Genomic DNA, 22,507 nt, shown 5'->3' with positions numbered 1-22,507 from the left:
AGTGGGGCAGGAATCAAGTTTCCTTTCTAAAGTTATCTAAAAAGCAGTCTTCAGAGCTCTGTTGAGGATCTGCACTGGGTATTCTAAGAGCAGAAGCATTAGCTACTTGCTGGTCCTCACTGGCAGATCCTGCAATGGAAGAGCATCCAGTAGAGAAGGTCACACACAGTGTGGCCATCCTAGGAGTAACTAGTTTGGTAGAGGGCATGGTTCCCTCTCTGTCCTTTGATATTTTCTGCTCCCATTAATAATGACAAAAGAGTTTCTTTCTCTCTCTCTCTTGCTTTTTTTCTCTCTTGCCTTCTCTCTCTCTCTCCTCTCCTCCTCCTCCCTCCTTTCCTCTCCCTCCCTCCCTCTTTCTCTCTCCCTCTCTCTCTCTCTCCCTCTCTCCCCCCACCCCCTGAGTTGGGGGTCTCACTCTGTCTCCCAGGCTGGAGTGCAGTGGCTCACAGCCACTGCAGCCTTGACCTGCTGGGTTCAGGCGATCCTTCCACCTCAGTCTTCCAAGTATGTGTGACTTCAGTACTCTGAGGAGAGAGAAGTGTGATGGAATAAATCCCTTAAATGCCTTTCAGGTCTTTTTAACTTCCAACACGGTGTAGCTCATAACTTCACCTCCCAAGTCGGCCTTCCTTCCCTAATCCCAACCCACCAGAACCATAGGAGTTTATAATTCTGTCATCCCTGTCTCAAACTACTGTGCCCTGCTTTTACCTTACTGGCATTTCTTATAAGTACACATAGTTCTTTGCAAATTGATGGAGCAACTTGAGGGTAGAAAGTTTGTCTTTTGATGCCTAAGGCTCCCTCACAGAACTAGGAACAGTATTTGTAACATAATAGGAACTTAAGAAGCATCTTTCCAGAGAGGGTTGGAGATCATGTCTGAATCTGTATTTTTAACAACTTTCAGAATAATGCTGTTTCTATTCCTTCTAATTGTTGAAAATTATAAGTAAATGACTAGGTGACATGCCTAAAGGAAGAGTGAGCACATGAAGAGTTTAGGGTTTAATAACAAGTTGCTCAGGACAGTTCATCTGACACTTAATGATATATATTAGTTTTTATGTGTATGTTAACAAGCCACAAATAGTGATCAGCTCACATAAGTGGTTGTAATTAGTATTGCTTATATACAACTAGGTCAAGATTTCAAGTTGGTCTCTTGCTCACAACTTGGGATGCATAAATATGGATTGGTTTCCTTGATTTCAAGTGAGATTAAAGCACAACTAAATCAGTCTCTGTCTCTTTCTCACTCACTCAAAGGAAAAATTCCAACACTCCACAACTGGAATCCTTGTGCTCCCAGCATGTTCTGTCTGAAGCCCAGGGATACAGCTTGTTCCCTCCCCAGCTGCTCCCTCCTCCTCATGTTCTTCCAGGCATTATCCTAGATAGCCTAGGTGCTGAACAGCTCAAGAGAGCACAGATTCTTGGCATTTATTTTATAAATGAGATGAATAACTTAAATAAAAACTTTGCTAATGTAACTATTATAAAACTGGTAACTGGGAAAATCTAGCAGGCTAATAAATATTCTTCAAGGCTTGCTAATTCTAGAACTATCACCACAGCTGAAGTAATATGCTGTTTGAAGTAATATGCTGAAGTAATATGCTATTTGGAAGCCATGAACTTGTAGCAGAAAGCTTTCCTGTATTGTTTATCACTACCCTAAAGAGAAGGGGAGCAATTCTTACAGGGGTACAGACTATATAGAGTGATTCGTTTCTTTAGTCTTAATTCAACTGATTTCCTTATCATTATTCATGTCAGACCAACCCAAACTATCTCTGAGAGCTATTATATACAGGAGGTAAGAGCAACAGAAAAGACTAGTGAAGTTGCAAATGTTCTCTGAGAATCTGAGAATGCAACAATAGTCCTTAGCACCATTTCAAACACAATGGGTCTCTTTAAGGATTCTAATGAAAAGGACTTTAGTTTGGGGGAGGGGGTAACTCCTCAGTCTCAACTTTAGCCAGAGTTAGCAAGATGCCTTCAACAATCTCTTCTGTCATTTTAAATTTTAGGACCAAAATAAGTATTTTTAATAATAGCTAATGCAAGGAGAAGTGTCTATGGTTTAACACATTGGAGAGAGACAGAGAGAGAGAGAGAGAGAGAGAATATGAGAGAGAGAGAGAGAAAGAGAGAGAGAGAGAGAGAGAGAGAGAGAGAGAGAGAGAGAGAGAGAGAATGAGAGAGAATGAGAGAGAAACACAAGAGAAAATGGATCCATATTCCTGACCCCTATCATCACCGTTCTAAGACTGCCCTTGAAAATAACTACAGATTAGGTCACAGATTTATGAACACAGATGGTCATGGTACTATTATTTATAGTATCCAAAAATCAGAATTTAGTTTTTCAAAATTGTGGGATGGTTAAACATTTAAAAGTATATTCATATGATGGAATATTATATAGGCACTACAATGTTTTAGAAGGTTTATTAATGACATGGGGAAAAAACTCATTACATCATATTAAAGAGTAGAATACAAAAATAATATGCTTGTTATGTTAACTACCCTTTTCGTCCTGCCATCAAGTGGTAAGGGGGAAATCCACAAGGAATTATAATATACCAAAATATTAACAGTAGTTATTTCTGGATGATAGGATTATAGGTGATTATGATTTCTTCTTTATACTGTTGTATTTTCTAAATGTTCTAACATGAGAACATATGACTTTTATAATCTGATATAAAGTTTGCTTTCTGAAGGAAGAAGAAGGAATCAGAGGGGACTGACTGAGAATAGAAGTCATAATCTTTCTTCTCAATCTCCTCCCTAAGGTGCTTCTTTAGTCAGTACATAGTACTGTATCAACCCACATGACTAAACTGGAACTGATTCCTGATCTCTTGCTTATTCTTCCCTACCTGCTTCTCCCCCACATCTAATCGAGGTAGTCAATTTGTCATAGGTTTATCAATTTTTCGCCCTCTCTTGGATCTATAATTTTCTCATGGTTCAGGCTCTCATTGTCTCTCTATTTTGTTTACTTTCTGGAAACTCTAAAACCCAGTTCTGATCATGTCATTTCGGTATTTAAAATCATTCCATGGCTGCCCTGGCTCGTTCCCGCAAACTTCAAGACCTAGTCTCTGCCTCCTTTTCTAGTTACTCTCTTTCTCTGCACGATACACCATATAGCCTAGAAAAACCTGCTGTCTCTTATCCCTTCCATGCCTGAGCCAGCAGTGTGCTTGCCTTTGTATCCTGACTAGCACTCAAGTCTTTTAGAAGGCCTAGTACTCCATTTCCTCTCTGCTGGAAAATCTTTCCTGAGCCCCTGAGACCAAGCCGGTCCTCTTCAAGACAGTCTTACTGCACTCCGAGCAGAGCTCTGTCACAGCGCTTTCCATTTTCTGTGTAGCCTGCTGGTTCCCTCATTATTTTCCTATATTATTTACAGAGGAGCTCTATGACTAAGAAAACAAAATGATTCTATAAGCATGTCCAATTACCTGATCAATAGTTTACTCAAATGTTTAAGTGATGGCATAAATAATAAGACCAAAGAAGAGTCAGACAGGATAAATGTGCCTATCTTTCTTTCCTTGTACCAAATCTCACACTGCACAAAAATTAAACAGCAGAGCTAGAATGCTCATTTCTTGAAAATAACTGCTAGAGAGAAGAAACAGAAACAGATTCAACAAAACATACTGCAAGCAGGGCATGGTGGCGCATGCCTGTAATTCCAGCTCTTTGGGAGGTAGAAGCGAGAGGACGCCTGAGTCCTGGGGTTCAAGACCAGCCTGGGCAACTTGGTAAGACCTCTTCTCTACAATAAATCAAAAAGATTAGCCAGGTGTGGTGGTACACGCCTGTGGTTTCAGCTACTTGGAAGGCTGGGGCAGAAGGATCACCTGAGCCCAGCAGGTTGAGGCTGCGGTGGCCATGAGCGTGCCACTGCTATCCAGCCTGGGTGACAGAGTGGGAAACAAAGAAACCATACTGCAACATTTAGCGGTGGGGACAGGCAGGGAGGGGAAGAAACACCATACAGCTTCCTTAAAGTCACGTTTTGCCATGAGCAGTTCCCATCTTCAGAGCACCTACAAGAGGCAGAGCCAGCATCTCTGCAAGTAGGCTTGGAGACATGTGGGTGGGATGGAGACCTGACTGTGAAGAAGCTGCTGAGCTTGCAGAGGTGGGAAATGAGAACTTCTGCTCCTTCTGCTTCAGGCTAATTAAAGCGACCTGACTGTAAATAGGGCAAGGGAACTGGTGCTAAACTGATTCATTCTTCCACTTCCAGCCTCCAATTGAACTGGCTAAGCATGGTACTAATCAAAGGAATAATTTACTTAATTGCATGAAACCATCCTAAGAGCTAACTTAGCACAAGTGTTCTCCATTACCAAGCCTTGCTTCCCCAGTGTAGTGATGATAAGATGCTAAAAGCTCACTAGGTAATAGGGCTGAATTGCTTGCCGGCCATTTAAACAGGGGTCTGCAAAGTATGGACCACAGGCCAAACCTGCTTTTGTATGACCTAGGAGCTAAAATGGTTTTTACCTATTTAAATAGTTGAAAAATAATCAAAGGAAGAATTTTGTGACATGTGAAAATTATATTAAATTCAAATCTCATTGTCCTTAAGGTTTTACTGGAACATAGCCACATTCATCCATGTAAAACAATGTTGGTTGCTTTCATACTACAACAGCAGAGTTGAGTAGCAGAGACAGACACCCTATGGCCCATAAAGCCTAAACTATTTACTATTTGGCTCTTGACAAAAAAAAAAAAAGGTCTGCCAATCTCTGACTTAAAGGCTGGGCCAGGTCAAGGTTATATATAACAGCATGCCACAGCAGCTTGAGTCCCAGGGTATTTTAAAACAATTTGCATTAACAAGGTTATCTTTATAATCAAGTTCATTCAAATAAACCTCCTGCAGTTTGGGCTTCAAAAGTGTACCTAGTAGGATTCATAAGATGCAGCTGTGAATTTAGCAAAGGCTCCTTGAGTTCACAGGAATTTGCCTAAGAAGATGAAAATAACAGGTTTTCTTCGCCACAACTTCAACTTCCTCCAAATTCAAAAAGTCAGTGACTCAGGCGAAGCTGCTCACATCCCCCCCCCACCCCCCCCATGCTACCTGCAGAGGGACCCCTGATGGGGCACAGCTTCCTGTAGGCCTCATGCTTGTTTCACACAAGTCTTCACACAGAGAGGCCTCTAAGTATTGCCACCTGACTGAAGAGAAAGAGACTAGAGTTTCAGCAAGAAGTGGGTATAACTTCCTGAATTCAATCAATACTTCTAAGACATCTGGAGTTCTTTTGGCACCTGCTACCCTCCCATAGGATTCTTTCTGAAGGCAATAGCTAAGGAGCCTGAGGCCTTGTCTTCACATCATAATCTGGCAGTCTCATCTCCCCACCCCCTAGATTGGAAGATGCCTGAGAGCAGGCAATAAATAGAAATGCCAAGGGAATGCCAAAGTCTGTTAGTTGGGCCTGAATCACTGAACAGGAACCAGGCAAGTAGTGAGGGCTTCTCACAGTTACTCCTCTCCCAAAGATCAAGATTTGGATATGATTATAAACTATATTATTACTTTTACTACAAACACAAAAAAGTCTAGGTCCCTGTTTATGGGAGCCTCCTTTTAAGAAATAGGTAAGATATATGTAATAAATAAAATAAAACAAACATCTAAGTTAAATCCTAGACTTAACTTGGAGCAAATACATGAAGAGGAAAGAAAACACCTGGGAAGAACATTATTCAACCCACCCAAAAAACACAAGAATGCATCTGGCAGCTGCATTTGCTCTTTAAGTCATTTCATGGATGTAGAAACTCTTTCGAACTAGGTTTGAGCAGAAGGAAAAAAAGACATTTGAAGCAGGTAATCCTACCTGCTGGAAGGCAGTGCTTCCCAATCTGTTCCCCATCATGGTTGAGACAGCTTGCTAATATATGACAGTATCCTATGGTAAGACAGTAAGCAGATGAGACTGCTAATAAGTATCCCACAGGAGACTGGAGCCAGTCCAGGTGGCCCTGAGGGCTGAGGCTCACTATCTCAGACACAGGCTAGGCAGCTCTGGTTTAAGTTGCTGACTGCAAGCACCCAGTGGTCAAGCTGCTCTGCATTTCCGAGGTTATAGCTTCTGAACCAGTGGGTCCCTGACTCAAACAGGCACCGTACTAGTGCCGCATACTCTACCCTCATTCATTCTGAAGGTCATCATGGTAAACCGACCTCTTGGAAAGGTGAAATTTCTGGTTTAGCAGACTTATTCTGAATCCAAGGGCATAATGTGTAAGATAGATGGTATCTCCTCTCACACACTGATCTCTCACTGAGGCTAGTGTAAAGGATATATTTTTTAAAAGACTGTCACCAAAAGCATGGACACGGTGGACCGAGGCAAACAAAGCATCAGACAAAAATCCAAAGAGCAGGCTACTCAAAAAGCACCAAGGAAAAATGGATTTTTGAGAGGGCAAAAGCAGGCAGAGGAGGAAAACAAATGCAAGGACTTCTGAATATGGCCATTTAGCTGATTTATAAATTCTTTCACCAGTATCCTTTGCTGTAGGAAACTGATGTACTCCTCCTTCTAAAGCTGGGGGTTCACAGACTAGTTTTCTGGGGAACCAAGGAATCAGCTCCAAGGATGCAAATTCATTATTTTCAAACCTTAATTAACTGGAACTTAATTAGGACTTTTGAGAGATTTTTTTTCACTTAAAAATAAAATGTTTTTCTCTCTCAAGTCAGCATGATGTAAATGGAAGAAAAGTGAACAAAGAGCTATTTGGATTTCTTGTACATAATCAGTTCATTTAACCTTGAGGACTTCAGCTTTCTAATTTATAAATTGAGGGGGCCAATGAGATATAGATATCCAAAGTCATTTTCAGCAATAAAATTCTGAGTCCTAATAAGACATGCCAACAGATCATTATCAATAATCTGTGATCACTCATCTGCTACACCTCCTAATATGAGGTGGGATCACCTGACAGTCTTTTATAGTTTATAGAGTATTTCATATATTTAATTCAATTGAACTTTATAACAACCTGATGGGTAAGGTCTCTAAAATGTTTAAACAGAAACCCTCTCATTTGATGTGTTTTAGCAGCAGTTTGTTAGCTATTCTACAAGTTAGAAAAAGAAGGGAATCATACAGAAGAGATACATACATAACTAAACATTTTGTTTTGACTTAATTTATATAAATTTACATTCATTCACTATTTTTTAAAAATGTAAGCCTTTAAAAAAAAAGAGTATGCTAACTGGATTTCTATATAGTCTTTTCCAAATAAACTATACTCATAATTCACTATCCATAATTTATTATTTTTGTTTCTTTAAAAGAGAATGAGAACTTAGACATTCATAAAGCAATTTGAGTACAGAATGCTTTCTGGATTTTATGATTTTTCTCCTCTTTTACAGTTGTCTCACCCAAACAATTGAATTTTTGAGGACTTATCCAGGTCTTTCTAAAATATGTAACAATTTTAATAAAAACAATAGCTTTCCTTTTTTATGCTTATATTTGATCAATTTACCTAATATTGAGTTGAACTGCATAATTACAACAACATATATAGCTGGCATTACCAGGTTTGGGAATACATGTACAATTCCCCTGATGGGAGCCAAAGGAGAATAGGGAGGGAGAACTAGACAGCCTGTGCCACCTGCTGTGGACACTGATCACTACATTTTGTAGAAGGCAGGATAAACACTGGCCGAGATGACCATGGGGCTGGACTAGAGCTGGAGGAGAGAAGTAAGTGCTAGAGAGACAGATTTGGGCTCATTAGCATCTAGTTAGTAGTTAAAATCACAAGAGTAGAGGAGTTTACTCAGGGTGGTAATGTGGATAGAGAAAGAAGGAAGGTGGGTTAGAGCCCCATGAATGCCAGCCCTGAAGAGGTAGACAGAAGAGGCATCTGCAAAGAGGGCCAGCAGATATTCAAAGAGAAACAGAACCAGGAGGTAGGTTTCAAAAGATTCAGTGAAGGACAGAAGTCTAGGAAGCAAGTGCCCTTGGTCCTTGGTCGTAATAATTAGGCAGCTACTGGTGAGTGAGAATCAGTACATTATGTTCACACCCTCAAGAATGATTTCCTTGAAGGAAGGAAAGGAGATATTCTGGAATCCCCTATGCCTTTAGCTCCTCTTCCACCACCACTGTTGTCTTCTTCAGCATCCACTCTGATTACTGCCTCCCCATCAACATTCCCACACAGAGAGGACTGCTCCTGCTGCCTGAGCCCAGGCCAGGGAAGGTGGAGGGGAGGAGTTCCAGAAGCTACCCTAACTCTGCCAAGCACAGGTGGGACAGATCATCCACTGGTCCTGAGAGCAGTTAATTTATTTCTAGGCTAAGGGCAGCAGCTATTTGCAATGCCTGCTAAGAAGCATTTGTATAAGTTTATTGAAATCAGGACCATTTAGGAGGCTTTAAAACAAGGTCTTCAGGATCTCTCCTAGATGACAGGCTCAGAGAAAGAAGTCTACATGAAGTGAGCAGCGCCAATTGTCTGATGAACAGCACTGTCAGCCACTCTCAGCAACTATGCTGTTGCCTGCTCATTTTTCAGACACATGGAAACTTCCTACAGCACACAACAACCAGAGAAGAAGAGTTTGGGTAAGAAATATAAATGAAAAGGGCTGGGTGTTGTGGCTCACACCTGTAATCCCAGCATTCTGAGAGGCTGAGGCAGGAGGATCACTTGACCCCAGATGTTCAAGACCAGTCTGGGCAACATAGCAAGACTCTGTCTTGATGGATGAATGGATGGATGGATAGATAGATAGATAGATAGATAGATAGATAGATAGATAGATAGATAGATTTACAAAGAGGAAAAAAATCCATGATACAAAACACAGGCTCCACTCTGTAATGTACTAACAAACAATGGAAAAAAAATCCTGGATCCTAACAGTTACCTACTCTCAGACATGGAAATTAAATCAGGTTTAAGTGACAGCAGCCTAAGTCCCAGAGGATCGCCAGCATGGCTGTAATATTTGAGTCATCGATACCATTCCAGGCCAATGTATTCTTTAATAGCCATGTTCTACAGTCTCCTCAGTTCTCTGCTTCTTCAGATATTAATTTGGAATTTGTAAACAAATAGCTCTTTTCGAAAGATGAGGGATAATAAGAAATAATTTTGTTAAGCCTCAGAATCAATACTGGTCAGCTGCCTCCTAAATTTCCATGTCTCCTATTCCTGCCACCATTAAAATGAACTTGAGGTAGAAACCTGAAGTGAGGCTTCAGGTTATGTATTAGACATAACCTTACCAGAGAAGACCCACTGGGGGTTTTGGTCACAGAGTCACCCACTTTCTGCCTTGGCTCACATCATTAGGCTTCATATGGTGCCAGCCTCAGAGAACACTATTTTGGCAGAGTGAGTAAGGCAAGAAAAAGGCAGGAAGGGCTCAAGACTGCCATGCTGCCTCTCACTCATACTGAGTTCAGGCATGAATGAAAGCTGTTGGTTGTACTGAAAAAATAGTACTGACCTGATCCAAACGAAGTGCGCCATCTGCAAAGCGCTGTTGACGTAACTGCTTGGCAATTCCATGGAGATTCAAGACAGCCTGGTGTACCTCCTTGCTGCTGTGCTCTGGTGAAATAGGGGGGAGCTCCTTCTCAGGGATTTTCTCAGTTGGGCTTTCAATCATGTTCTGTGCATGCTCGTAGCTCAGTTTGGTGCAGGAACAGATGATGGTCCGTCCAAACCACTCAGTGAGGATCTGCAAAGGCAGACAGGTTGTGAAGGAATCATGAGGACAACCTTTTTCAGGTTTTTTTTTCACTCAACCACCATTCATTCATACACATTCAACAAAGATTTATTGAGTACTGACTTTGTGCTCAGAATGGTGTCAGGTTTGAAATAGGTTGCTCTCAGGGAGCTTAGACTTTACCAGACATGAAATTAATTAAAACAGTGGAAGTCTACAGATGGCCCAGTCCCTAAGCATATCAGAGACACAGGCATGGCCTGTTGGAGACTTTTTCATTAGTTTAAGTAAGTGGTCATCACTGGGGAAAGAAGAAGGGATAGTGACAGATGGGGATTCTGTGGGCTCAGTAATGGCTCAGATATAAGGTAAGGGAAAGGGAGAAGGCAGGGCTAGTGTCAGAAATAGGAAACACAGTGGAGAAGCAAGATGGGGTAGAACGATAGAACTAATTCTAACTGTTCTCTTTGGGCACATATAAAGAAACAGAAGTCTAGAATGGGTTTCTCAACCTCAGCACTGCTGGGCTGAATAATTCCTTGTTGTAGGGGGCTGCACTGTGTATTATAAAACATTTAGCGGCATCTCTGGCCTCTACCTGCTAGATGCCAGTAGCATGTTCCCCAATGCCCTGAGTTGACAACCAAAAATGTCTCCAGACATTGCCACATATTCCCTGAAGGAAAAATGGCCCAGGTTGAGAACCACTGGGCTCGAAAGAGATACACCCAAGTTTAGTGGTGGTGCCAGCTGAATGGTGGAATTACTGTTTGGTTGTATTTTATTCTTTTACTTTTTCTGTACTTTATATTATAAGCATTTATTACTTTTTAAACAAAAGCAAAACAAACATTAAAATATTTTTGGGACTCCTGAGTCTGAGGTACAGGGAGAGATGGAGATGAGGCTATCTGGCAGGCATTTGGGGGTGTGGGCCCGGAACCATCATTGGTCTGGAAGTGGAGCACTGGCATCCACCAGAGGAGTCCAAGAAAGGACAAACAAGTGACAGGATCAATGCTGCATGGTCTAACACCTCCTCCACTTTAGGAGACAAAAAGAGGAGCCAGAGAATGAAAACAAAAGGAAAGATGAGAGTTCAGAAAGATAGCATAAAGACCAGGAGTGTTCAATGTTAAAGAAAGCAGGAGAAAATAGCTTAAGAAAGGAGACCCAAAGGCAGCAACAGACCCTTAGATAACACTTACTATCAGACACTCTCCTATAGCAACTATTTAATTCTCACAACAATCCAATAAGGTAGAAATTGTACTATCCTCATTCTTCAGATGAGGAAACTAAGTCACATAGAAATTAACAAATCTGTCCAAGGTCATACTGCTAGAGACTGGCAAGACAGGAACTGAATGCAGGCAGTCCAGCCGGAGACTGAACTCTTAACTATGAGTGGATGTCCAATGCCACTTGGATGTCAATTGAGGAGAAAACAAAGTCAAAGTCCTTGCATTTAGCATTTGCTTCCTCGTTCTTTAGGAAGGCTGTTTTAGGGGGGAAATACAGAGCAGGGGGCAGAATCAAATTGCAAAGGTATAAGGCACATGATGCAGATGGATTCCAGAGATGCTGTGATAAGGGTTTCTCTCACTCTCAAGGCAGCCAGAGTTTCTGTCTCCCATCAGCCTTGTGCACAAGCCCCACATGCACTCAAATAGTATCATTTTCTGTGTATGTCACAAGCAAAAAAGCCTGGGAAATGCTGAGTTAAGGATAGGTGAGGGCTGGCAGTGGAGGCAATGCAATCAGTGAGAGCACTGTGTGATGTACATAGGGTGAAAAAGAGAAGCCAGCACCAAAGGAAGACTGGAGAGAGAACAAAAGGATCTGGGGCCAAGTGGAGACCACCACCCAGGTGAGAGGAGAAGCATCATCTACCCAGGTGAGTGGAGGAGTGGCCTGGAGGGGAGGCAGGAAGGAAAGAGGAGAGAACTTTGAAAGGAGGAAGAGGAAAGTTGAGAACACTCATATCAGAGAGCCCCAATCTATACAGTCAAGAATTAGGCAAAGGATGAGGGAGCCTGGGTGGGTTCCTTGGCCTGAGGAAAGTGGAAACGCTCTGAGATAAATATTATGGGAAGTTTGATTTCTGAGCAAGAAAAGGGAGAAAGCATCACTCAGTGGTAGAATCTTTCAGACTGGGGTTCCAAACATACCCCTTGCCTTGCTCATCACCCACCAAACTTTTCTGTTCACAGCCTATGAGACAATGTTTTCTGAAAAAGGCTAACTGAAGGGTTCGCAGGCACTCCCCATGGGGAAGGCCTAAGCCCAGCTTAGGAGCTTCTCATGCCACAAAGCCTTCAGAAAACACAGCCTCTACCCTGGAAGGCTAGAGAGACTGCTTCAGTACCCTCAACCTCCTTCAAAGGAAGAATCAGTACTCTTAAAAAAAAAAATAAGGTAGTCATGGGGAACAGGAGAATAATGGCAACTGCTCACTTAAAAAAGAAATTCAGTACAAACAACATTATAAAGAGTCTTGAATCAGTAATAGTAGACTTAAATTTTTCTTTTAAAAAACCTGAAAGTATACTTTTCAGATTATTCCAAGAACTACCACTATCCAAAAATGTAAGGGATTCAATTAACGCGCTCACGAGTCTTTCACCATGGCGAGCGGATCCTGAATTTGGCTCTCAAAAGGCATCTGTGTGTGCTGCAGGCAAGGGCCACTGTTGGACCAATTCCAGGTACTGGCCAACAGTCCCAGTGGGGAGTGCCATGAGCAGGTCTCCAGAAGAGCCCTTTCAGGCTCAGCCCAGGCTTGTCCTCCTAGCACATCCACATTTCCTGAAGAGCTGCTCCAGTCTCCTCTAGAATGACAGGGCCATGACCTATTCATTCTTGTGGTCTCAAAGTTTTCCCCTGGTGATTTAGCTTGTTTCCTTTTCTCCATTTCATTCCAAACCCAGTCACTCCTCCTCCTGTGTGTGTTCACATTGTGCTGAACAGGCTGCCTTCAGCATGCTCAGGGAACTTCAGTTTCTATTCTATTCCAGTCCTATCTTCCACACACTTCACATGTAGTCTGGCAGTTCCCTCCAGCATTCAGGTCACAGGATGTGCAGCCTCCCTTTCCCTAGAGGATGTTCCAGCACAGGGTAACCACCACATTTTGAACGGGCATCTCTTTTCACATAAACCAGTAGATCAAGAACGACTTTAAAAATCAAATAAAGGCTCCGGGCCCTCCCCTTGAAATATTTATGCACAAAACTTAACAGCAAGGTCCACAAGACTCTCAGACACACTTCTACCCCCAAGCCCATGTATCTTGGCTCTAGACACATCTTTGTTGCTCCCTCTTAACCTTCTGATTGCTGAGTCCTGACTAGGGTCCACCTGTAATCTTGAGATGTTCTTAAAATTGATTACCTGTAATTTGCCTGAATTAGCAGCTTAACATTCCTCAACAAAGTTTGCTCACAGCCCACACTGTTTATTTAAGCCACTTCAAAAACAAAAACAAAATACCCTACCTCCTTCAATTCCTTATCAGTCAAGATCCCTTCATAACAGCACACATGAGCACAAAACTGAGACTACAGTGCTAATGGTCAGTGTCCTATAGCTCTTTCACCTCACTGCAGCCACATCCCCTTAATGCCTGCACCCCAGAAAATCTATCCTAACCTTTTAAGTACACAAAGGGCTAAGGTGGAAGCTTGAAGAGCCATCAGGAACTTCCTGCCCAGAGACAGCAGAACCTACCCTGCCTTAATACAATCCAGTACTTCTGGGAGTCACACCTGATAGATGTACTAAAAAAAAAATTCTTAGGTCAGGAAGACAGGGCCTGAAACCATCTTCTGGGGAAGGCCAGCAGAAAAGACAGGATGCCTGTTGCTGCCTGACCCAGAGAGAGGCAGCAAGAAAGCAAAGATCCAAATGGAGGGGGTCCTGGGAACAACTAGCCTCACAGTATGGAAGGCAGGCCTCTCTGGATGGAACACCTCATTAATTTCCAATTTGGAAACTGTATTCACATCAACGCCCAGTCCATAACCAGGGCCAGTGGCAGAAGACAAAAGGACATAGTTTTTCATGGAAAAAGTAAAAACATCATGAGGAGATTCATAAACAACACTCTTCAGAAAGAAGCTCATGTCCTTCCTCTTTCCTTTGCTTAATCACAGGATTTGGGCCGCTCCCTTCTGTAGGCAAGTGAGTTTCCCGCACATACTCTAGAATACCACTGTTTAGAATGTCAGATTAAATACAGTGACAACACCAACTGAAGGCATATTACTGGGAAAAAACCTGGTTAAAAAGGAATACATAATATCTACTAAGGTATCATACTTCCAGATCTACTTACTGTATTAAGTAAGACTGGAAATAGTATAACACTGGTAGTTCTGTATTCTTATACATACTACCTTCTCCTGTCTTGCCCCACCCCACCCACATGCCACTGTCTGCTGGGAAAGGGAATACTTTCAAGACCTGCTCACCAATAGTACCCTCACCCACTGCCCCAGAAAGGGGATTCTTTTTTATTTTTATTTTTGGAGAGACAGGGTCTTGCTTCATTGCCCAGGCTGGTCTTGAACCCCTAGGCTCAATCCTCCCACCTTAGCCTCCTTCTCCTGCCTTGCCTACTCCACACCCCAGCCACTGTCCTGCTGGGAAAGAAGACACTTTCAAGGCCTTCTCCTGATATGTTTTTTGAACAAAATATTTAACACAAAGAAGCCCAGAGCTGCTATAAAAGTGACTGGGAGGAGAGTATTGTTCAGCCCATTTTACAGTTGAGAAAAGCCAGGGACTTGTCAAAAGTCACACAAACTCCTAAGTGACAGCTAAGACCAGATCCAGGTTAAAGACTTAGACTAAAAATCTAGTGTTATTTTTATTATATTTCAGCTGAAGGTAATAAAATAGACAGAGACAGATAATAGAGTAAAATAAACCAAATATGTTTCAAATACATATCAACTTTTTATAGTTTATAGATACCAAGGTGTGAAAACCACATCCTTTGAAAACTGTTCAATTCCATTCAAATGTATTTTAAAGTTTATCCTCTGAAAAATGCCAGTGCTTCAAGACACCTCTGGTTCAAAAAACTGTAAATGGGGTTAACTTATCATTTTAAACAATTAGGAAAGTTTATTTAAAATAATTTTTAGCTCTCTGCACTGCAGTCTTATAAATAATAAACATTTTATTTCTTAAAAATATTTTACTTTGAATTCTTATTTTAATCTGAAAGATTCGCAGCAAATCTGTGCTTATAATTTAGTTCTGCTGTTACCTTGAAGCAACCTTAGGTGAGTCATCTAATTGACTGTTGCCTTCATTAGGAAACCGGGACACGAGGGACAAAGAACACAGTGGAGTTCTTTCGAAGGCTCCTCTGTCCTTGTGTTGTTGCTATAAGCCTGAAATAAAACAATTCTGCTCCACCTCTGGTAACGACTACAGATGGATATTCTGGGAACTTTTTTATCACTCTCATTATCAGTCTTTGAAGTTACTGTCTCTTACTAAGAGTTTCCTGGGCAAGGTTTCCACTATGGTATCTGAGGATAATACCCAAACACTGTGTTTCTTTAGCATTAACTGAAGTCCCAAGTTACATGATACTATTCATAAGCTTCGTCTCTGTGAGCTTGCCAGACACCATGATGACCCAGGAAGAACCCTGGGTTATTTGTAGGGGAGAGCGATGGGCAATGGGAAAGTAGGCAGTACAGTTTTCCAACGGAGCTGTGTCAGGCACTTCTCAGAGCCCTGGGATATGGCTCTGGAGTGCTGAGAAAGCAGCTGCAGATAAAAATGCTTGTCAAGGGGACACCATTCTAACTGAGCAGACTAAACCTACAAAGAATTGTGAAAACAGATCACAAATCACTAGATGAAATAATTTCTGAGAACCTTCTGGGTACATGGCACTGTGCTATGGAGGGGGGAGATAAAAAATTAGAAATGGGCTCTGCTTACAAGGACTTCATAATCTACTAGGACAACAGAACTGTGCACTGATAGCTCTAATGTGCAGGGAAAGATGACAGGTGCTGTAAGGGTAGAAAGATGGGAAAATGGATGCTATCAGGAAGGATGGGGTCCCCCACCATCTGAATACCTTCTCCAGTGGCTCGCCCTCCCAGACTTCACCAGATGCCCCACTACCCATCTTCATTCCTTTCAGAGCTGGAGAGCTGGTGGTCTTCTTCCTACTAGGAGCTGATCTCCTGCCTGGGGTTTTGGCCTTCGGGCTTCCACTACCTTCTTGACCTGGCTCCAAAAATCTGTTCCTTCTTCCTCATCTTCACTGTTTTCTTTACTATTTTCCTTCCCACTCATACTCCAATATCTCTTATCTGTTTATTAAAAAAAGGAAAAAAGCTCACAATAATTTTTATTTTTCTCTATTACAACAGTTATATACATTCATTGTAGAAAACTTAAAACATATAGGTAGGAAAAAAGAGAAGAAAAAACTACAAATTCACTGTTAAGAGATTATTGTTTCTATTCTGGTGCATTTCTAAATCTTCAATACCTTGTACAGTGTCTGAATACAGCAAATATCTAATGAATGTTTACTAGATGAATGAGTGACTGATAACAATTCCAAGGAATAAGTGGCATTTTGGCTGTATCACAAATATTGAATAGGATTCTCACTGGTAAAGCTGAGGGGAAGGACATTCAAGGAAGGAGAGGAAGCAAATGCACAGTCTCTAGGTGTGGCAGCTCCAGATTAGGCCAAATAAAACCTTCAGTGGCAAGAGTAGAAAGGCTCAGGGGGCGAATGGTAGATGGCCACGTGGTGGTGGTGAGTTGGTGAAGGTATTTGGATGTCCTGCTCCAGAGACTGGACTTTTGTTGCTAGTCATGACCTGCTGCCAGAGGATGAAAGTGTAAGAGAAACAGATCCAGCCCACTGGGGAAATAGATTAGAGAGGCCATGAACGTTCTATCCCAATGGACCCAGGGGAAAACAGCAAGGATTGAACTGTAGTAACAGAAGAGAAAGAACTGATTAGAGATACTCTGCAAAGGTAGGACTGACAGCATTTGAAATTACTTGCATGTGGCAGATGTGAAGCAGGCTAGCGATTTCAAGTCTGAGTGGCTTGGTGAACGCAAATACCATTAAAAGATCTAGAGCACACAGGGTTTCAGTTCAGTTTGAATAGGAACATTTTTATTGCATGAGAGGGGAAAGGATGGGAGAAAGCAGAAGTAAATTTTGATGTGGAAAGAGGAGCTTCAGCAGATCAAACTGACTAGTCTCTCTGGTTTTCTTTTTTTATTTTATTTTATTTCATTTAAAGATGTGGGGTACAATTCAGGATTAGGTAGATAAGTGGTCATTGTACAGGTAAAGTTTGGAACTTCCTTTGGTCTGGTTTTCAAGAAGGAGAAATGAAAGGCATCTGGGAGAATACTGGGCCATGAAGGAAAGAGAAGTGGAAGGCACTACTGAAGCTGCAGACCAAGAAAAAAGGTTTGGAATCAATACATTAGTAATAAATAAAAGGATTCCCAAGTAGCACTGAAGGCTCAGCTGAACAAAGATAGCCTGAATTGATACACACCATAGTTATCTTACATTGTCCAATTCTCAGAAGGGGGTGAGTTAGGCAAGAGAAAAAAATTGCTGAATGCCACAAGAATGGGCAGAGACTTGAAAGATGTTAGAAGACGGCAGATGGGGAAACTTGACTTCAACTGAGGTCAGCTCCTGGGAGCTGAGGATGGGAGTTGTGGCATAGCAGAGAGTTCAGTTACACAATAAAGCCAGCTTTTTCCTTGTGAGCAGCAATGCTCCAGGACATGACAAGAGTCTGGTCCCAGGAAGACTCTGGAGTCCATTCATTTTCAGCAGACAAGGAGAAAAGAACAGAGGAAAAATATCCCATTATAAAAGAGGAAGCCACTGCAGTTATCAAGATGAGAGAGAGTAGGTTGGACCTAGGTAACAATGTTAGTAGCGATAAGGAAGGGGATGGACTCTGGAGGTGTTTAGAAGCAAAGCTGGAATGATTTATTAAATACTGGATGCAGGGCAAGAGAAAGACCAAAGTCAAGAAAGATCCCATGGTTCTTGGCCTAAGTAAATAGCTGAAATGGGTGACTTCTGAAGTACACTCAGGTCCTAACTGATCCTAGATAGCACATGGCAGGAATGATGCAATAGAGGCAAACTGAGGATGGCTAACTATGAGACCCTTCTTTTATTATTCTGATCTTTAACCTTGATATTCTAAAGTTATAAGGTCTAAGAACTTAGCTACTAAGCCAGATTTATAGCATGTGGCCTTTAAAGTCCAACATCAGTATTTTTACAGAGGTGACTTCAAATTAAGACCTCTCTGATGAGTGGGGCTCTCAGATCTGACCTTTGTTGTGCAGAACCTTACACTCCTAAGTGCCAAATGAGATGGAAGAGCCAAAGGTGTTCAGGAGGTAATGAAGTCACTGGACTGATACGGTCAGAGTGGGTTTTTTGGTACTAGAGCTGTATCTTACGAAGCACAAGATTTACTTAAGTGAGTTTTCCCTTGTAATGATATATAATCACAAATATCTAGATAAGAGAACAGTGCTCTCACAACCAACATGTGAGAAATATGCTAAAAATAGATTTTTAAGAGTTTATTGACCTATAAATCTGGGCATTAGTTTAATGAATGCATAGATCTCCAAGACTTTTAGATGTTTAAAAAAAATCTGGGGGTGTTAAAAAAATAGGAATAGCCTTTCTATAGCTTACCATCTGACCATGCCTGCCTGCTCCAAAAAGTAAGACATTCCAGTAGACTAAGGAAAAATATACTTTCTCCACTTTAACTCCAGGTGAGACTGGAGGCCATACAGTAGTGCCATGATGCTGTTGGCCCTGCTCTGGCTCACTCTTACTAATTCTAATCCCTTATGCCAAGAGAAGCCACCACTACAAGCAAAACAAGCCTTGGACTTTAGCCACATAAGTTCAGATACCCTCCTCTTCATTCATTGGGTTCTTGATGCAGGGTTACCCTTTGCCCCTCTTGACCTTTTCTGGCTCCCTGACCCCTTCATCTGGTTCCAAACTTTGTCCTACTCCCTGCCATCCACACCCTGCTAAACTCAGGTTTTCCTTGCCAGTGTCTTGAACAAGCACCATCCCTTGGACAAAGTCTAAGATCTGACCTCTCATTTCATGGATCTTGACTGCAGGTAAGAGATACCCACCCAGGGTTAGCCAACCAAGTTGGTCTCTCATGTGGTCCCTTGGTAGAGTGTGTGGATAACCACAGGACAAGGAGTATGGTTAGTGGGCCTTGCCCCACAACTCTGTTCCTAGTCCAAACACTCGCACTTCCTATCTGGCTTGGGTTGTACTGAGGCCCAGCACCCCTCCTGGACCTTGTGTCTATTTCACACCTGCTCCCCGGCCCCTCATGCCAGAAGCTTGGGCACCAAACACTACTTCCAACAGAAACCCCAAGGGCCAACTGAGTTTCAGAGTTTGCCGCTTTCTAGTGCTGCTTTTATGACTCTCATAATTTAGAAGCTCATTAGATCAGGCAACGTTTTATTTCTTGGGTCTGACCCTGGCAGGCATAATTCAGATTCAAAGTTTTTTTCTGTTGACTCAAGTTAGTTTTCTTCTATGGACTTTTATTCTCTATTTGGTTAAACTTTCGCAAAAATAAGCATTTATAAAAATATAAAAGTTACACATGTTTTCAAAAAACATTAAAAAACACAAAAAAGTAGAAAAAATTACTCATAGTCTTACTACCCAAACAAAACCACTACTGGCATTCTGCTTTATTTCCTTCTGGTCTTTTTCCATTCACTTTTTTTCCCCATGCATGTTCCCACCCCCACCAAAATATGATTGCTGGCATACTGTCCTCACAATTCCTTCTTTGTATTTCAGATAGTGTTTGCCTCTTAAATCTTAAAAAGGAACTTTTTACCAGATATTTAGGAGCCATAAAAACCAAATGTAATTTGTGTAACTTGTTTTTATCCCAATGCAGACAAATCAATGGGAGAAAGCAGGGGGATGTATTATGAACTGGGTTTTGAATGACACCAAGGTATTAGTATTCATTGTTAGGTGTGCTAATGCATTGTGGTTATATCTAAAAATATCCATTTTTTTAGACTCATATATTAAAATATGTATGAATGAAATATTATGCCAGTGGTTTATTTTTAAACACTATAAACAAAGAAAAAATATTGATAGTAGCTGAATCTAGGAGATGAGGATGATGGGTTTATAGTGCTATTTACTTTCATGTATGTGTGAAATTTTTCACAATAAAAATAAAAATAAAAAAATATACATTGCTCAGACCGTTTATAGGCTGGTTATGAAAAACAATAGCCCTCTCTCCCTCTCTTTCCTCCTTGTCCCTCCCCAAGGTAACCACTTCTACTTCTTTTAACAGATTATTTTGGTACTAACTTCCATATTTCTATATAACTTGCTTGACATCCACTTCTTGCTATTTTAGGCATTATTTGCAAACTTTTGACTATTGAAGAAAATTTATACTTCCTTCCCATACACACTCCCTTCCCCCAGCCATGCCCACATAACCGCTCAAGTTTTTCATCCTCTCAATATAGTTACATCATAACTATCAGAATTCACTTGATCCGTCTATTATGGCTATGTAAATACTAAGTGTTACTTTTCTTTCCTACACAACTTTTTTATTTTCACTGGAATTAATTATTGTCTTGTTTCAGTCTGCTTGATTTTTCTGTGTACTATGCACATCAATCTACCCCAAGCTTTTCATCAATAACCCTAAACCGTGGTTCTCAAAGTATGGTCCATGGCTCCCTGAGACCCTTATGGAGATACATGAGGTATTATTTTCATAATAATACTAAGGCATTATTTGTCCTTTTCTATACGTTGACATTTGCACTGATGGTACAAAAGCACTGGTAGGTAAAAACTGCTGCTGCCTTGGTATGAATCAGGCAATGGTAACAAATGTACCAGTGGTCAATGTACTCTTCACCACCTCACACACACAATTAAAAAAAAAAAAGCTAGTTCACTTAAGAATGTTCTTGATGGAGAAGAGGAGGCAATCAGAGGTATTCAAATAGGAAAAGAGGAAGTCAAGTTCTCTCTCTATGCAGATGATATGATTGGTACCTTGAAAACCCAAGAGAATCTGTCAAAAGCCTCCTTACATTGATAAAGGCCTTTGGCAAAGTCTCAGGATACAAAATAAATGTACAAAAGACAATCGCATTTCTCTACACCAATAATAAACAAACAGAAACCCAAATAAAAAACACAATTCCATTCACAATAGCCACAAAAAAAATGAAATACCTTTGGCATCTTCCTAACCAGAGATGTGAAAGACCTTTACAATGAAAATTACAAAACACTGCTCAAAGAAACCAAAGCTGACACAAACAAGTGGAAAAATATCCCATGCTCATGGATTGGAAGAATCAACATTGTGAAGATGTCCATCTTACCTAAGGCAATCTACAAATTCAATGCAATACCCATTAAATTACCAACAACATGCTTCTCAGACCTAGAAAAAACAACACAGGAATTCATATGGAAACACAAACGTCCAAGAATAGCCAGAACAATCCTCAGCAAAAAAAACAAAGCAGGTGGTATCACAATACCAGACTTCAAACTTTACTATAAAGCTACAATCATCAAAACAGCTTGGTATTGGCACAGGAACAGGCATATAGATCAATGGAACAGAATTGAGATTCCAGAAACAAAACCTCAATTTCTCAACCAACTCATCTTCGACAAAGCCCCCACCACCTACCAGTGGGGAGAGGAGAACCTATTCAGTAAATGGTGCTGGGAAAACTGGCTGACCACATGCAGAAGATTGAAACAGGACCCCTATCTATCCCCATGCACAAAGGTTAACTCCAAATGGATCAGAGACCTAAATGTAAAACCTCAAACCATAAGAACCTTAGAAAAGGAAGGAAATACCCTCATGGAAATTGGAACTGGCATCCAATTCCTGTACAAAACCCGAAACCCACAGGTCATAAGAGAGAAGATAGACAAGTGGGACCTTATTAAACTGACAAGCTTCTGCAAAGTCAAAGAAACCATCAAGAGAGCAGGGAGACAGCCTACAGACTGGGAAAAAGTATTTGCCAACTCTAGGTCCAACAAAGGCTTAACATCCTGGATCTACAAAGAACTGAAACGTACTGAAAAGAAGAAAACAAACAACCCCATTATAAAATGGGCAAAAGATATGAACAGACACTTCACAAAAGAAGACATCCGAGCAGCCAACAAACACATGAAGAGATGCTCAACCTCACTAATCATCAGGGAGATGCAAATCAAAACCACACTGAGATACCACCTAACTCCAGTCAGAATGGCAATTATCAACAACTCAAAAAATAACAGCTGCTGGAGAGGGTGTGGTGAAAAGGGAACACTTCTACACTGTTGGTGGAAGTGTAAACTAGTGCAACCTCTGTGGAAAGGAGTGTGGCGATTCCTAAAAGCTCTAAAAATCAACCTTCCATATGAATATACCCTGGGAATATACCCTGAAGAACTCAAATCACTCTATAAAAAAGATACTTGCACACGTATGTTTATCGCAGCATTGTTCACAATAGCAAGAACCTGGAAACAACCATGCTGCCCATCAAAAGAGGACTGGATTTAAAAAATGTGGTACATATACATGATGGAATACTACGCAGCCATAAAAAAGAACAAAGATC

General features: G+C 41.2%; 1 protein-coding gene across 1 annotated transcript in view; it reads right to left on the bottom strand.

The window, feature by feature from the left end:
- Positions 1-22,507, bottom strand: part of DIS3L2 (DIS3 like 3'-5' exoribonuclease 2) — a 151,238-nt gene that overhangs the window by 68,274 nt on the left and 60,457 nt on the right. The window contains exon 5 of the mRNA XM_008052111.1: positions 9,548-9,781. Coding sequence (XP_008050302.1) covers positions 9,548-9,781 — 234 coding nt within the window. The remainder of the gene's footprint in view (positions 1-9,547; positions 9,782-22,507) is intronic.

The sequence above is a fragment of the Carlito syrichta genome, unplaced genomic scaffold (genome assembly GCF_000164805.1).
Source record: "Carlito syrichta isolate Samal-C Ts95f unplaced genomic scaffold, Tarsius_syrichta-2.0.1 Scaffold256582, whole genome shotgun sequence".
Lineage (NCBI taxonomy): Eukaryota > Metazoa > Chordata > Mammalia > Primates > Tarsiidae > Carlito > Carlito syrichta.
This window is presented reverse-complemented; position numbering and strand designations above follow the sequence as displayed.